Genomic DNA, 16,144 nt, shown 5'->3' with positions numbered 1-16,144 from the left:
CATTAGCTTTCAGATTCGGCCGCGCCAGGGTGGTCAGGCGGTCGAGCAAGAACATGCCCGCTTTGCATGCATCAGCCATCCAGCTGCCAGGCCCAGGGGCATGCTGGGTTCACTGGTGTGGTCAGTTGAGCCCTGGGGGAGGCAGACAGAGGCAAATCTCAGTGACCCTGGTAGGAAAAAAAAAACAAAAAACCAAGGACAGGAAGGTAGTTTGGCAGGGTCCAGCACCCATCCATCCATCCATTCAACAAATATTTATCAGGCGTGGATTTGGTGCCAAGCTCTGTCCGAGGGGGCAGTGTCAGGGAGGGGACCTATCCGGGCCTGGACCATCCAGAAAGGCTCTGGGGGAGAGTCGAAGTCCTCAGAAACGGGGGGAAATGAGCCTGGGAAGCCAGGTTAGGAGGACAGCTCCAAGCAGAAGGGGACCGGGCACAACGCACTGTCGTGGTATTTCAAGAAGACCTGCAAACAGGTTAACGCATCTCCAGGGTGGCCTGAATGGGCAGGGCCTGGGCTGGGCAGCCGGTGAGCAGAGGGCTGGCCAAGCCAGGCTGAGGAGAGGGAACGTCACCCTGAGGCCCGTGACTCTCCCAGCACCCGCTGCTCCTCAGTGGGGTGCCCTCAGGATCCTCGACCCCCTTGGTTTAGAGAAGGCTCTCGATCCCCTCTGCCAGCCCCGTCACTGCCCCGTGGGCATTTGGCCTTAACTGGCATGCACACCCTCTTTGTAGACAGTCTGTGCCCTGACCGAGCCCAAGGTCAGGCAGGAGAGAGGGGATACCAGTGGGGCTTGGAGACTGGGTTGGAGTGAGGGGACTCGCTCGCCCCAACTTCCATGTCCCCAGTACACACGCCCCCCAACCTCCAGCTGTGCTGTCTCTCTGTAGCACTCCTCGCCACCTGACGTTACGTTACTCATTTATCTGCTGTTTTTACAATTGGCAGATAAGCGTCATGAGGGCAAAGCCGTGGTCTGCCAGGTTGACCACCTATCGGGCTGCACCCCAAAGGTCTGTGAGCCTTGTCATTACTCGGCCTTAAGACCAAAGAAAGAGAGACAGCGGCAGAGACGTCAGTGGTTTACTGGACAGACGATCTTACACAACCCGTCCCGGAGCCATGTGTGTCCAACAGGGAGCAGGACACGGCAGAATTCTCCAGCTACTCGGAGAAGGAGGAGGCTGCCCTTTGTAGAGGGAAGCGACGTAGGTGGGCTCACCAGTTACTAGGGACCAGTGAAGCCCTGTAATTGAAGGACTGGGTGGTCATGTGAGTAAGGCAGGGACTGGCCAAGCAGCAGATGGAGAGGAAGCAAGAGAACAGCCATCCTGAGTGGCCTCACCACACGTCTCCCCTACGTCCTCTATACGACCCTTACAATGCTGGCCCGTCCCTCTTCCCCGATATCCCTGGGGTCAGTCAACAGCACAAATGCGATCCAGACACCAGCAGCCAGGGAGCATCACCAGTAATCCATTTATCTTTGAAGTCCAGCAGACAACCACAACAGCATCTCGCTGTGGACCCAGCAGCGAGGCCGCCATTGTCGCCCCGTCTGTGAACAGGTTCCCTCCACTGAGACCAAGGAAGAAATGTAAGATGTTTAACAGGCACAGCACAGGGAAGATCATGGCCATGAAGCGACATACAGTGACAGGCAGCTGCAGCGCTGAGGTAACCTCGCCTGCCTGAGACTGTCCTGCCCGCAGGACCGCACGGCCTGTGCACCCGCCGTCCCCACAGCCAGCGCTGAACACCGGTTTAACAGCAGCCCACAGTAGGTGCTGCTGTTTATTTGCTCAGTCGCGTCCAACTCTTTTGCAGCCCATGGTCTGTAGCCCCCCAGGCTCCTCTGTCCGTGGGATTTCCCAGGCAGGAATACTGGGCTGGGTTGCCATTTCCTTTTCCAGGGGATCTTCCTAACCTAGGGACCGAACTCGCGACTCTGGCATTGGCAGGCGGGTTCTTTACCACTGAACCACCAGGGAAGCCCATTTTCTCCAGTAGGCGCCCAGGTTAATTACTGTCGCAGCCTTAGGTGGGGCCAGGGAGAGGGAAAGTGAAATCCGTAAACCCCTTTCTAATCCTATTCCTCGGGAGGCAACAAAGACAAACCAGCGGGACTTACCTGCCAGCCTCAGGCTCAACAGGGGGCAGATTCTGTGTCAAGGGCAAAAGGCAAGAGGGAGTTCTTGGTTGGCAATGCTCCCCTGGTGTCAACAGTTGAGCTCAGATCGTGTTGACTATAGCTCTGGGTTGTCATGGCGTGGCGCCTGGACGACGATCCTGGGATGCTCAGTGACAGTTCACAGGCTGGAGTCAGCCTCCTGGTCCACGTGCTGAGAGCAAGTTCCCCTCTCAAGGGGTCTTTCTTAAGGGGTCTTTTCATAGTCCGGCAGCGGCAGAGATTGTACAGCAGGTGGAAAAGCCAGTGTATGGTACTTTTAATGGCCCATTCCTGGATTTCATGGGCCTTAGTTGCAATCTCTGTCCAAGGGGGTCCCGTAGGTCACACACGGCTGTTCTAGACCCCGAACAGCGGTTGTGGTGCTCGAAGACTCTGGTTCCATTTTGTAACGTCTCCCACCTGTTGGAACGCCTCGTAGCCGGCGTGTGGCCATGGTCCCGGCCCCCTACATCGCTGCTCTGCCCCCTCCGCGGCCAGGACTGGGCGGGGGGGGGGGGGCGGTGGTGTGGGGTGTGGGCTTGTCTTACCCGACCAGGTAACCCCCAAGTGTGTGACAGGTAGTCCTCGCCTTTCGTCTCTATTCACCAGCCAACCCCCGGCAGTCAGAGGAACCCCGAGCACGGAGCTGCCACCTTTAAACTGGAAAGAGGCTCTGAGGTGAACAGGACACACTCAATCTCACGGAAGAGAAAGACGCCTCTCGTGGTGGCCAGCTACTCAGGGCCCCTCGTGGGCACCAGCTCAGGTCACCCCCCCAACTTTCCGTCCCCGTCCTCACTTCCCGATGCCCACACACTCACGAGTTTCCTCAGCCTCTTACAACCGTTAGTGAGCCTTGCAGTTGCCCAGCCTTGACCCTGGAGACAGACAGACGTCCTCAGTTATGGGAGAGGCCACCTCACACGGCAGGAGGAAAGGGTCCGGAGGCAACAGCCCCACTTAGAATGGCAAGGGGCCAGCGCAACATGGCGGCGCTCCTCACCCCTGGGGGAGGAAGGAGAGAGGCTGCCCTTGATTGGAGGAATCGATGTCACGTGGGCTCATTGGTTACCAGGGAAACCAGCCCCTTGGGCACGCCCCTCACAACCCCTCAGGTTAATAATCATCCAGGTGTTTCCCTTTAATAAACTAGCCCCTGGAACTGTTCTGGCCTCAGGATTAGAACCATCCCTGGCTGGTGCAGAGGGTAGGCACGTGCACGGTCTCGTGTGTGGGTGCAGCTGAAGCCGGGGCTGGTGGAGCAAGGGAGGGTGGTACAGAGAACAAGAGAACAGCCATCTTGATTTTTTGACTCTTTTGTTGTGGACCATTTTTAAAGTCTTTATTGAATTTGTTACAGTATTGCTTCTGTTTTATGTTTTGGCTTTTTGACTAAGAGGCATGTATAGGATCTTAGCTCCCCAACCAGGGATTGAACTTGCAACCCCCTGCGTTGGAAAGCAAAGTCCTAACCACTGGACTGTCAGAGAAGTCCCAAGAAAACCGCCACCTTGAATGGCCTGGCCACACACCATCATATCCCCAAAGCCCAGTGCGACACATAGTAGGGACTTGTTTTGGCTTCCTGGACTACCAAACCAAGAGCCCAAAACTAACGGCTTGGAACAGCAGAATTTGGGGATGTAAAATGGTGCAGCCTCTGTGAAAACAGCACAGCAGTTCCTGAAAAACTGAGCACAGGGTTCCATGCGTGTGTGCGTGCTAAGTTGCTTCAGTCGTGTCCGACTCTTTGCGACCCCGTGGACTGTAGCCCGCCGGGCTCCTCTGTCCACGGGATTCTCCAGGCGAGAAGACTGGAGTGGGCTGCCATGCCCTTCTCTTAGGGCTCCCATGTGATCCAGCAATTCTGGGAGTGCACCCACGAGAAGTGAACCAGAGACGCCAGCAGGTATCTGTATAATGCACCCACGTTCATGACAGCATCATCACAGTGCCGAAAAGGTGGAAACGGCCCAAATGCTCACTGACGGTTGAATGGATCAACAAAATGAGCTCTAGCCTTACAATGGAATGTCACTCAGCCTTGAAAAGGAAGGAGATTCTGACACAGACTACAACCCGGATGAAACTTGAAGACATTATGCTAACTGACAGAAGCCAGGTACAAATGGTTCCACTCAGATGAGATTATTAGTGCAGTTAAATTTAAAGACTCAAAGTAGGATCATGGTTGCCAGGGTCTGGAGGGAGGGGTGACTGGGGAATTATGGTCTCATGAGTGCAGAGTTTCAGTTCTGCCAGATGAAAAACACTTCTCGAGATGGATGGTAACGATGATCGCAAGAGAACGTGAATGTATTTAATGCCACTAAAACGAATACTTAAAAGTGGCTAAAAAGGTAAATTTAATGTTATGACTATTTTATCACAATAAAAATAATGTTACATAAAGACTTCCAGAGATGTATTGACTCATAGTTCTGGAAGCTGAAAGTCTTAAATCACCTTCTTTTTCTTTTAAGATTTTTTTAAATTGAAGTACAGTTGATTTACAAAGTTTTGTTAATTTCTGCTGTACAGTAAAGTGATTCAGTTATACATGTTATATACTTTCTTTTTAAAAATATTCTTTTCCATTATGGTTAACACAGGCCATGGTTTACAGCTCTGTACTAACAGCAGGGCTTTGTTGTTTATCCGTTCTACAGATAAAAAACATACATCTACCAACCCCAACCTCCCACTCCAGCCCTCCCTCAAGCCCTCCCCCCTCGGCAACTACAAGTCTGCTTTGTACGTCTGTGAGTCTGTTTTGTAAACAGACTCATTTGTGTCATTCAGAGAGTCCACGTGTGTGTGATATCATGTAGTGTCTGTCTTTCTTCTTCCTGGAGAACTCCAGTTAGTTCCAGTTGCACTCATGTTGCTGCAGATAGCGTCATCTCATTCCTTTTTACGGCTAAGTAGCACTCCGTTGCATATACGCACCTCTCTTCTCTATGCGCTCATCTGTCGATGGACGTTTAGGTTGGTTCCGTGCCTTGACTAGTCATAGTGCTGCTGTGGACACTGGGGTGCATGTATCTCTCAGAATTACAGTTTTGTCTGGATATATGCCCAGGAGTGAGATTGCTGGATCATATGACAACTGCATTTTTAGTTCAAATCACCTTTTTGTGGCTACAAAGGGGAGAGGACCTGGTGTCCCCAAACACAGTTTGATCCTTAGATATAAAAGGAACCAAAGCCAGAAGGAGCCTCAGAGGCCACCTACGTCAAGAGAACTCGTCCCCTCTTTCAGCACCAACACTCCCTTCTCATGACAATTATTTTGTGACAGTCCATTCATCTCTTTAAATAAAATTGAAACTATAACTCACATATGTACATAACTTTCAGAATGAATTAATAATAAGATATTCTAACTATAAAGGAATAAATAAAAGGAAACATAATAATATGTACTTCAATAGAAATAGATTTGGACACAGCTATACAAGAATGATCAGAGAAGGCAACGGCACCCCACTCCAGTACTCTTGCCTGGAAAATCCCATGGACAGAGGAGCCTGGTAGGCTGCAGTCCTTGGGTCGCTAAGAGTCGGGCACGACTGAGCGACTTCACTTTCGCTTTTCACTTTCATGCATTGGAGAAAGAAATGGCAACCCACTCCAGTATTCTTGCCTGGAGAATCCCAGCGATGAGGGAGCCTGGTGGGCTGCCGTCTACGGGGTTGCACAGAGTCAGACACGACTGAAGTGACTCAGCAGCAGCAGCATACAAGAATGATATAAACAGAGTTAGGTATTTGTGCTTCTTACAATGGACAAGTTTGGATAGGAAGGTAATAGTAAACCGAATGTGTGTTTGACAGTTTCATATGCCCAGGAAGAATCTTTTTGAACATAATACAGCCAGACATGCAAATTGGCCCAGTGGTGATTTATTGGTGATCCACACACTGCAGGCAACATCACTGTGGGCCTCGTGATTTTTCCAAAACGGGGAGGAATGCTTGGTCAAGTTCCCACTGGGGTATTTACACACCAGTTCCTGTTAGCTGTTGGATGAGGGCTGCTCCTTGTAGGTGTTAATTTGCCAGAATTCCAGCTGCCCCTGGGCACACAGGCATGCAGAGGCTGGCAGCTGGAAGTGGCCCTCACACACCACCACTGCAAGTTCTAAGGGCTATGGAGATCCACACACCATCCAGGGGCAGATTAATGACATCCAGGGTAAAAACTGGCAGCAGGAATTGGCAGGAGGCCCCCCAGAGAACCTGGCTTGGGGAGTGCCTTCGTTGAGGCTCGCTCCTGGTGGACCTACAGAAGAAGGAAGCCCGCACAGTCTGCTTCAGCTCCCGGGAGTCCTGGGGTTACAGTCCGGTCCCGTCTCCATGAGTCCTACTTGCTCCCAGGTCCCGTTCTCCCCATGAAGTCTTGCCACAGCTTGGATTTCCCAAGCTTGGCCACCGAGCCTGGTTGCCTTATTCTCTGGCTTGCGCTGCTGTCCTTGGGATGAACCCGTCACTGAGTCACCGAGCCTCCTCTCTGGATCGTACAACCACAGAGCCCATCTCTAGGCTCATCATTTTTAAAGATGCGAAGGAAGAGGGTGAATATTTTTGGAGCCCATAGTTTATCTACTGTTCTCATCCCTCTCTGCAAATTAAACTTATGCAGGTACTCAAAGCAACCTAGATAGATAGTGTTATTAACTTCACGTTACAGACGAGGTGACGGAGGCACAGAGAGGTTAAGTGACTTGCCCACAGGCACACAGTAGATGATGGAGCCTCAGAAGGAACTAAGTGATGTGGATCCAAGGCCCATCTGGGTCACCGTGCCTCTAACCACTAGTCTACGAGGTCTCTCAATTAAGCTAAATGATTTCCTGGTTCTGAACCTTGGCCTTTTCTCACTGAGGGATGCTCTTGTTTTGCTATTCCGTTTAGGCCCTGGCCCTGCACCGACTGGAATTTGAGTCTAGGTTGGAATTAAGAGCAGCCTTTTGGGGTTATGCAGCCTGGGGTCAAATCCCAGCACTGCAGCCCGCCGGGCTGTGTGACCTCAGCAGTTGGCTGTCCCTTCCTGTGCTTCTTGGGCCTTTAAGGGGATTGAACCAAAGTAAAAAGTCCATTTGAGGGGGCTTCCCTGGTCACTCGGTGGTAAAGAATCAGCCTGCCAACGCAGAAGACCTGGGTTCAACCCCTGGTTCAGAAAGATCCCCCATGCTGCCGCAACTAAGCCCGCGTGCCACACGACTGTGTGCCCGTGTGCCCCACGACGTGTGCCCCACACCGTGTGCCCCACGATGTGTGCCCGCATGCCCCACGACTGAGCCTGTGTGCCCCACGACTGAGCCCGCGTGCCCCACGACTGAGCCCGCACGCCGCTGCTACTGACGCCCGAACACCCTGGAGCCTGTGCTCTGCAAGCGAGGAGCCAGCACAATGAGGAGCCCAGCGCCACAGCACGAGGGTGATCCCACTGTCGACAGCTAGAGAAAAGCCCACGCGGCAACGGAGGCCCAGCACAGCCAAAAATAAACAAATAAGATTTATTGTATTTATATCTTTTGAAAAAAATAATTCGAGGTGACTTCTCTGCTGTGCGTTTCTTTTCAACAGGCAGGCTGAAGGAGCTGAATAAATTGCCCTGTCTTTCATGTCTTCCTGGGGCCCCACGGGCCTCCCCCACAGCAGCTGCCTCAGCCATGCGGAGGCTGGGGGTAGCGGGGAGGAGCTCTGGGTGCCACAGGGGAGCAAAGTCGGGGGGACTTCTGGAAGTGGGAGGGGTGGGGACTGGTCCCCAGGAAGCCAGCTGGCACCTGTCCGACCAGACAGTCCCTCCTCTTCCCACTGGGGGAGGGAGGTCAGAGGAGACTCATTTGTGTACCGGGCTCTGCTTGGCAACCCCCTTGGGCCAGATGAAGCCACTGAGGCTCAGAGCAGTGATAGTCAGGAGTCAGGGGTGGGGTGGGGGCTCAGCCGTCAATCTGAGGCTGCAGAAGGGCAGGGGGTGGCCACTGAGCATGGAAGAGAGACGGTCGGGGCACCACGTCATCTCAGCTCACCCCGATCTCTGCAGGAGCCTCCCGACCCGTCCCCCTGCCTCCCCTCAGCCCCACTGTCTGTGTTCTGGGCCCCAGCCAGAGCGGTCCTGTTAAACCTAAAGGCAGACCATTCGAACTCGGCTCGCTCAAACTCTCCGTGGCTCCCACCTCCTGGAGAAGAGTCAGAGTTTGCCAGGGTCGGTAGAGCCCTACATGCCAACCTTAACTCCCTCTCTGACCCCTCCCAATCTCTCAGGTGACACATTCCAGACCCACTGGCCTCCCACTGCTGTGTTGGAGCAACATCGCTGTGTCTCCCACCCTCGGCTGCAAAGCCTGTTCTCCTTCCACCCGGAATGTTCCCCCAGCTCACTTAGGTCTGAGCTCAAATGTCACCTCCTCAGAGTGGAGTTCCCTGACCACCACCCCATCACCCTGCATCCTTGAATCCCGCTTTCTTCTCCTTAACCTTGGCCACCTCCTGACGTTATGGTCAAACTTGCTCACTTATGTTCGGGCTCTCTCATAGAAGGTGAGCTCCATGAGGGCGGGACTTTTGTTCGGTTCTCTGCTGTGACCTCAGGCCTTGAACAGGGCCTGGCATTTGTCGAATACGTTAAAGAAAACAGAGACAGACAGAGAGACGGAGCGGGGTTGATGGAGAGGTGGATGGGCAAGGAGAAGGATGGATGGGTTAGTGGGTGAGAGGGTGGCCGCAAGGGTGGCTGCATGGATGGATGGATGGAGGGAGGGGTGGATGGATCAATGGATGAATGAATAGCGGATGGAAGGAGGGAGGGAAGGAAGAACCGCAGGAACGGAAAGAAAGATGAGCGGGTTAGAAGGAAGGATGGATAAACCGATGGACAGAAGAAAACAGAGAAATACGGAAGGAAGACTAGAAGGGTGGACGGATGGACAGACTGCCAGATGGAGACACAGGCGGACAGACACGATATCAGGGCTCAGGTGATGAGAACCGGGGGCTTGGAGTGGGAGCACAGCTCCCAGCCGTCCCGTGGGGCGCTCAGAACCTTCCCCCGCAGCCTCCCTCGCCCCGCCCCTCCCCGGCTCCACCCCGGGCCCGCCCCCTCATGCAGTGACACGGAGGAGCATGGCAGGTGCGGGGCGGCCCCAGGCTTTATTGAGCAGATTCGGGGGAAGGGTGGCCCGGCAGGCCCTCACCCCAGCCCTGGAGCCTCCTCTTCTTGCCTTTGCTGCCCCCCCGGTGCGGGCCTGGGCCACTGGGGCCCGGGCGCCCTTCAGCTGCTGAGGAACACGCCTCGCTTGTGCCACTTCTGGTCGCGGATGCGGCGCACGGACTGCAGCTGCGGCTGGTTCGCGTCCCACTCGTTCCAGTGGCGGTACTCGCCCCGCTCGAACACGTACTGGCGCCCGCGGTAGCCCGGGAACTCGTAGCCAACCCACCTGCAGGGAGGCGAGGTCATCGTGAGAAGCCTCCCGGCTCTCGCCTCCCAGCCAGACCCAGTCTTTGAAAACCAGCCCCTGAGCCTGCTCTCCACCTGGGCGAATCCTTCCTTGGCTTCCCAGTGCCCTGGGGATGAATGCAAACTCCTAGCCCTGCTCACAAACGAGACTCTAGCCTTGCCTCTCATTCCTCCTTCATACCCCACACTCCAGCCCGTCTCAGCCTCTCTCTGAAGCCACATGTCTCTGAGCCTTTACACCTGCTGTTCCTTCTGCCTGGAATGCTGTTCCTTGCCTCATCCTCATTTCATTCCCTCTCTCACAGCAACATTTACATATCAATTTGGACATCTCCTCCTCCAGAAAGCCCTTCCTGATTGCCCCAGGCTAAACGAAGTACCTCATCAGGACCCCCAGAGCCCCTGCATGTCCCCCATCACAGTTCTGATCGCTACGAATTGTGAATAGCTGTTTCCTGGTCTGTTTCCCTATTAAACTGTGAATTTACCAAGGGATGAATTATGGGACTTGTGTAGTTCTTACTGCCCCCGTACCCTACACACAGCAGACGCTCAGTGAAAAGTTGCTGAATACAGTATTATCAGGAAGAGGTGGCACCTCTCAAGGCCCAACCCCAGGTTACAAGCCCGCAAGAGAGATGTAGTTGCCTAGACAAAGGGAGAGTGACCCTAAGATTGCATTAACAGAGATATTAAGCCTAGAAGGAGGGAGGAGAAGAGCCTGTTCTCCTATGTACCACTTAAGCCACCCCTACATACATGCTGGGTCTCCTGGTGAGAAGGACAAAGACTGTGCAAAGGGGGAAAACATATCTGAACTCCAAGGTCTAGGGGAGTTCAGATTTCACTTGGTTAAAAAAAAAACAAAAACAACTGTCTCTAAGTCGAGGCTTCCTGGAAATCCAATGGTACAGGAATCCAAGCAGGTGGACATTCAAATCACGGGGGCTTTGAGCAGGGCTGGTACAGGGGCCCTGACTCGAATGAAGGGCCTTCAGACCCGGGGGGAGCTGGAAATGCCAGCTATGTTTTAAACCATGAACAGAGATTCCGTTTGGAGCCCGAGGCATGGGAACTGGAGGACAGGGCAGGGCAAGGGTGGGGCAGGGTCCCTTACGTCCCGTTGATGGCCCGGACGCTCGCCACACGGTCCTGGAAGCCGTGAGCCCAGAGGCTGGGCACATCATCGTCCACTATCTCCATCTTGCGGCCTCCGAAAGCCGGGTTCTCAAAGAGATGCAGTTTGTGATCCGGGCCATCCTGGGGGCAAGACCACGGGATGAACCGGCTGCTCCCATGCCCAGGACAGAGGGTCCAGGAGGCTCCAGCAAAGGCTCTAGGCACCGCAGAGTAACGCCCACACCCAGAGCTGGTCTCCTTAGGACTTCCAGAGCCAGAGAGCCGTGAAACCGAGAGAGGAGGCTTTCAGGTCTGGATAAACCTCGTCATTTAGCAGGTAGGGACACCGAGGCACAGAGAAGGAGGCAGGAAACCAGACTCACTCACGTAGAAACATCCCCGCTTTATGAAAGCAGATTCTGAGTCGGTCTACCTGGCCTTTCTCCTCCCATCCCCCCTCCAAGGAGCATCAGTCATTGAGAGCAGGAGGAAGGGCGGGACTAGCCACTGGCCTGAGTCAGCAGGTGGGAGGGAAGAGCCACCAGGCACCGGGTCTCTTTCAGGTGTTGCAGAAACACAGCGGAAGGACTTGAGCTGATTTGCAGTTACTTTCTGAAGCTATTTACCGGGCTCTATGGGTTCGACTGGACCACGTGGCTCCCGATTTTAATAAGGCTACAGAGGGACATGCCAGTGACCTGCTGGCTAAGGCAAGATATGAATCCTGGCCTCCTGACCCGCAGCTCAGTGCCCATTCAGTAGCCCACTTCTTGTCCCCCCAAAACCACTCAGATCAGAAATAACGAGGGCTCTACCCGGGCCAGGTCCAGGCCAGCCGAGCCCGGCGTGTCCGGCTTCCAGGGGCTGTACTCACAATGTGCAGGGGCCGGAGGGACAGCAGGCTGTCGCTGTGGTGACTGTTGGACCAGGCATCCCAGCGAGGGTAGTCCCCCTTCTCCAGGACGTACTGCTCCCCGCGGAAGGCCCTGCGCTCAAATGCCAGCCACCTGCAGGAGGAAGGAGGGCTGGGTCACTCATCTCTGCTGCCCTGGGGGTGGGGAGGACCCACGTCTAGGGAGGGAGATGGTGCCCAAGAGCTGCTGACCTTTGACCCTGCCCCTTTCCTCCGACCCTAGTCCTGGTATTGAGGGAGTTACTAGAGCTTACTAGGAGCTGAGACTCGGAGCCCGAAAACCAGCCTGGGAAAGAGCATTGAAATCGGTTTTAGGTGCAGCCTCCGTATAGACTGCTCAGAAACGTTTCCAGCACCAGGCCTGGCACACAGTAAGGATTCCATCGCCAGCTCCTCCTCTTTCTCCTTCCTTATTCCTCCCCCTCCTCCTCCTCTAATTCCTCTATTAGATTATTATTCTTATTATTACAGTTATATCTCTGTCCATTTTCACAAAAACTCTGAAGTCCATATGCTTATTATTCCCATTTGACAGATGAGAAAACAGAGGCCCAGAGGGTGAAGCACCTCACCCAAGTGGTTAGTACCACAGCCTGGGCTTTTCATCTGAATAATACGGGGTCCAGCGGGGGACTCCTGCTTACTGGGTGGATGTGGACAGAACAGTCAACCACTTTGGCCTCAGTTTCCTTATCTGTCAAGTGGGCAGCCGTGAGGATTTAGGGGTATTGTTTCTGTTGTTTAGTCACTAAGTTGTGCCTGACTCTTTGCAACCCTATAGACTGTAGCCTGCCAGGCTCCTCTGTCCATGGGATTTCCCATGAAGAATACTAGTTACCATTTCCTTCTCCAGGGGATCTTCCCAACCTAGGGATCAAACCTGAGTCTTCTGCATTGGCAGGCAGAGTCCTTACCACGGAGCCATCCCAGGATATCAAGCACATTAGAATTTAGATGTTATCATTGCTATTAAAGTCATCAGTATTAGACCCCACTAGCTGGGCACTGAGCCAGGTGCATGTCTTCCTCTGTCCTCTCTGCACAATGCTCTGCTACTGACCCCAGAGATGCGGAGCTGGAAGGAGTCCAAGAGAATCACTGTTCAATGCTCCCATTTACAGGTGGGAAGACTGAGGCCAGATATGGGGAGGGAGTTGCCTAAGGCCCCACAGCAGACTGAGAGCTTGCTCCTGGCCCTCCCGACTCCCAGCGGGCTCAGGGTTGGGAGGAGGGCTGTGGGTCCGGGTACTCACGGGCCCGACTCCACCTGGATGGAGCCCACCTTCTCCAGCAGGCTTTCCGTCAGATTGGGGCACTCGGCTGTGAGCTCGCACCTCTTGCCCTGGAAGTTCTCCATTTCGTACACGATCGCCTAGAAGCGCAGCCTCCTCAGCATCGCATCGGGGCCAGGCTCCCAATCCCAGCCCGTGCCCTGCCTCGGAGGGCCCTGGAGGCAGGTACCACCCCCTGCTCCAACAGCTCGGCCTGGAACCGGCCTGAAGCCAGCAGCGCCGCGGGCTTGCCCTGCCCCCTGGTGGCCACAGAGGGCAACGCCTCCAGTTCAGTTCAGTTCAGTCGCTCAGTCGTGTCCGACTCTTTGCGACCCCTGAACGGTTTTATGAAGACCTACAAGACCTTTTAGAACTAACACTCAAAAAAAGATGTCCTTTTCATTATAGGGGACTGAAATGCAAAAGTAGGAAGTCAAGAAACGCCTCCAGGAACCCCATTAATCCAGGGGACTGCAAGCTGGGTGTCTGGCCAGAAACGGCAGAACTTGGTAAAGCGAAATGTCCAAAATGACTGGAGGGAGGACTCTAGAGAAACGAAGCTGCTGTGGTCAGGAGGGGCTGTGGGCCCCCTTCTAAGCTTTTCGAGAGAAGCCGAAACCTGTCATTGCCTTAATGTGAGATGTCTCCATTTTGAAAGTCCTGGGCAGCACAAATACAACTCCAGCTTGCACTAGTTAAACTTCACCTGCCCCTATGCCCGCGAGGAAGGGGCTGCCAAGGCAGAGGTGGGTTTTGCCTCCTTCACCCGCTTAGAAGCACTAACTGTCTCTGTAGTGGGTCTCTGGGGGAACATCAGCTCCAGTCCTTTTACACAAGGGTCAAGGGGGGCTCAGAAAGGGTCCGGGCTGCACAGCAGGTTAAGTGGAGGTACTGGATTCAGTAAGCCTGCCAGCGCTTCTCTCATAAGCAGTGATGAAGGCTGGCAGTGATGCCCCCTTCTCCAGTGGGGGGATAGCTGGGGTCCACAGGGTGAGGCTGATTCACCCACGAATCAGGCGCAGAGCCAGGCAAGGCTCTGCGCTGCTCTTCCCCTCCCGGTGCCCCCCAGTCTGGTCAAAGACCCCACTTATTTCCTTCGTCAATCCATTCTGGGACCCCACCTTAAATTAAAGCCACCGGGATAGCTTAGAAAGGGCGGAAAGAGCCCACAAATGCCAGCTCTTGGATTTCTCCGTTTGCTGGCCGTGATAATGGCACCGACATTTGACCCTCCCTGAGAAGCATGAATGCCATCCCCAGGTTAAAGGTGGAGCTGCTGAGGTCCAGGGAGGCCCAGGGACTGGACCGAACTCAGGCAGGAGGGTCAGCGCCGTGTCTCCTGAAAGCCCCGTCGACACTGGCAGTGTGGGTGTGACCAGGTCCCCCGTGCAGATGAGGACACAGAAGAGGCAAGAGTGGGCAGAGAGGGGAGATGCCCTCCTGCTCCCAGCTGGCAGGAAGGGCTGCTGCTGCTTTCTGGAGAGAGGCTGCCTGGCCGGGAGGCGGGCCCCGAGGACCACAGGCAGCCCTGGGCCCAGGGCCCCCCGGGACCCCTCCCTGACCCCCGTACCTTGTAGCTCGCCCCGAGGCCGCCGTGGCTCTTCCCGGCCGCAGCCTGCTCCGGTGTGCTGTGCTGCTCTGCCATCTCTGCGGGAACCCCTGTGGCTTCGATCAAAGCAAACGGTCCCCAGGTGCGCCTGGGGGGAAACCCAGGTGCCTGGAGTTGAAGATAAGCTGCCTCTGAGACCTGGGATGTGGTCGGTGCTCACAACCAACCTGCTGTCATTTAGCAAACATCCCACCGAGCATCTGCTGTGGCCCACAGGGCCTGGGACAGTGAGGGAGGCAGATACCCATTTTACAGGCGGAAATCCCTAGGCCCAGGGAGGCGGGGCTGGGATGGGGCTCCAAAGCCCGTGCCCTTCCCCCTCCCCCGGAGCTTTGGGGGGATACTACGCCTCCAGACTCTGCTCAGGGGTTGGGGGCGGGCCTCGGGGAGCCTCCTCCGCTAGGATCGCTCCCACCTCCGCCCCCAGGCAGTAGGCTTCCATTCACCGATTCCTTACTTTGCAAAAATTCCAAGAGAACCCAGTCGTTCCCTTGCCCTGGGCTGGGTGATTGAAACAGGAGACCACGGACTAGTGGGAAACAGACGGACAGACGTCTAGAGAAAGCAAGATGCTGGAGAGCAGGCCTTGGGACACTCGCTCAGCTTCTGTTTTCATCCCACACGCGTTTACAGAGCACTCACCTTATAGCAGCCACTTAGAGACCCAGATGCAGAAAGACAGACAGACAGATGGCACCCCTCCATCCCTAGGGATGGTGCCACACACCGCTGGACCTGAATTCTTACATGGAAGGGTCTGCCTGATGCCAAACACCCAGACGCACAGGACTGTTCTCCTGTTTATAAACACACCCACAAGGGCACACACACGCACACACAGGCTCCCATGGTTTTCCTGGGAGCGGGCGGGCTGCGTGGCCCTTATACTCAGGACCCAGGCCCAGCGATGCTGTCTGCCTGCCTGTGTCCAGCCTCGTCAAAAAGTGGGGCCTGGAAATGGGGCCAGGTCAGGGAGGACTCTCAGCAGAGGGGCCGGCCCCCCACTTTACCCACTCCCCTTCCTCAGCGGCTCCCAGTCCCTGCAGGGCCCCTGCCCTGAGCTCACACCCCAGGGCTCGCCCTGTCGGACACCGGCTGGCTCCGGCCCTCACGTGGAGCCCCGGCTGGTGCAGGGGGCTGGCCGTGCACGTCCCCTCCCCTGGAGGCCGCCCAGGGCTGGGCCGGCCTCCCCGTCCCCGCACCCTCGGAGTGCACCTGTTGCCGTCGCCGTGAGGAGAGAGGGGGCCGGCGCCGTCTGCAGACTCAGTCCACTGCCACCAGGACTGCCCTATTTATGGGCGCTTTCTGACAGCCCAGCACATCCCGGCTTGCTGAGGCAGCACCCTGTCTGCCCGATTCCGTGCGCGCCACTTCACCTCAACAGCAGGCCTGGGGAGGCCCCCGGGCCTGTGTCCTCAGCCGCAGTCTCTGATGACTTCCTGGGGGCAGGTGGGCCGCGCCAGCCTCCCAGGGAGCCCCGCAGCACCAAGCTCTCAGTGCCCCCGACTTCCTTGCTCTGGCTTCTCAGTGCCAGCATCTTCTTTTTGGGGTGGGTGACACCCTCAGAATGGCTCCAGTTCTTAAAGCGCCAGGCCCTA

At 55.4% G+C, this 16,144-nt stretch overlaps 1 protein-coding gene across 1 annotated transcript; it reads right to left on the bottom strand.

The window, feature by feature from the left end:
- Positions 1-9,382: 9,382 nt before the first annotated feature.
- On the bottom strand, positions 9,383-14,582 carry CRYBB3 (crystallin beta B3). The gene is made up of 5 exons (XM_068990095.1): positions 14,508-14,582; positions 12,920-13,038; positions 11,628-11,760; positions 10,752-10,894; positions 9,383-9,614 (listed from the first exon to the last, which is right to left on the bottom strand). The coding sequence occupies exons 1-5, from the start codon at positions 14,580-14,582 to the stop codon at positions 9,449-9,451; spliced, it is 636 nt and encodes a 211-aa protein (XP_068846196.1). The 3' UTR covers positions 9,383-9,448.
- Between the last annotated feature and the right edge of the window lie 1,562 nt (positions 14,583-16,144).

The sequence above is a fragment of the Capricornis sumatraensis genome, chromosome 17 (assembly GCF_032405125.1).
Source record: "Capricornis sumatraensis isolate serow.1 chromosome 17, serow.2, whole genome shotgun sequence".
Classification (NCBI taxonomy): Eukaryota; Metazoa; Chordata; class Mammalia; order Artiodactyla; family Bovidae; genus Capricornis; species Capricornis sumatraensis.
The sequence above is the reverse complement of the archived record's forward strand: the minus strand, read 5'-3'. Positions and strand labels throughout refer to the sequence as shown.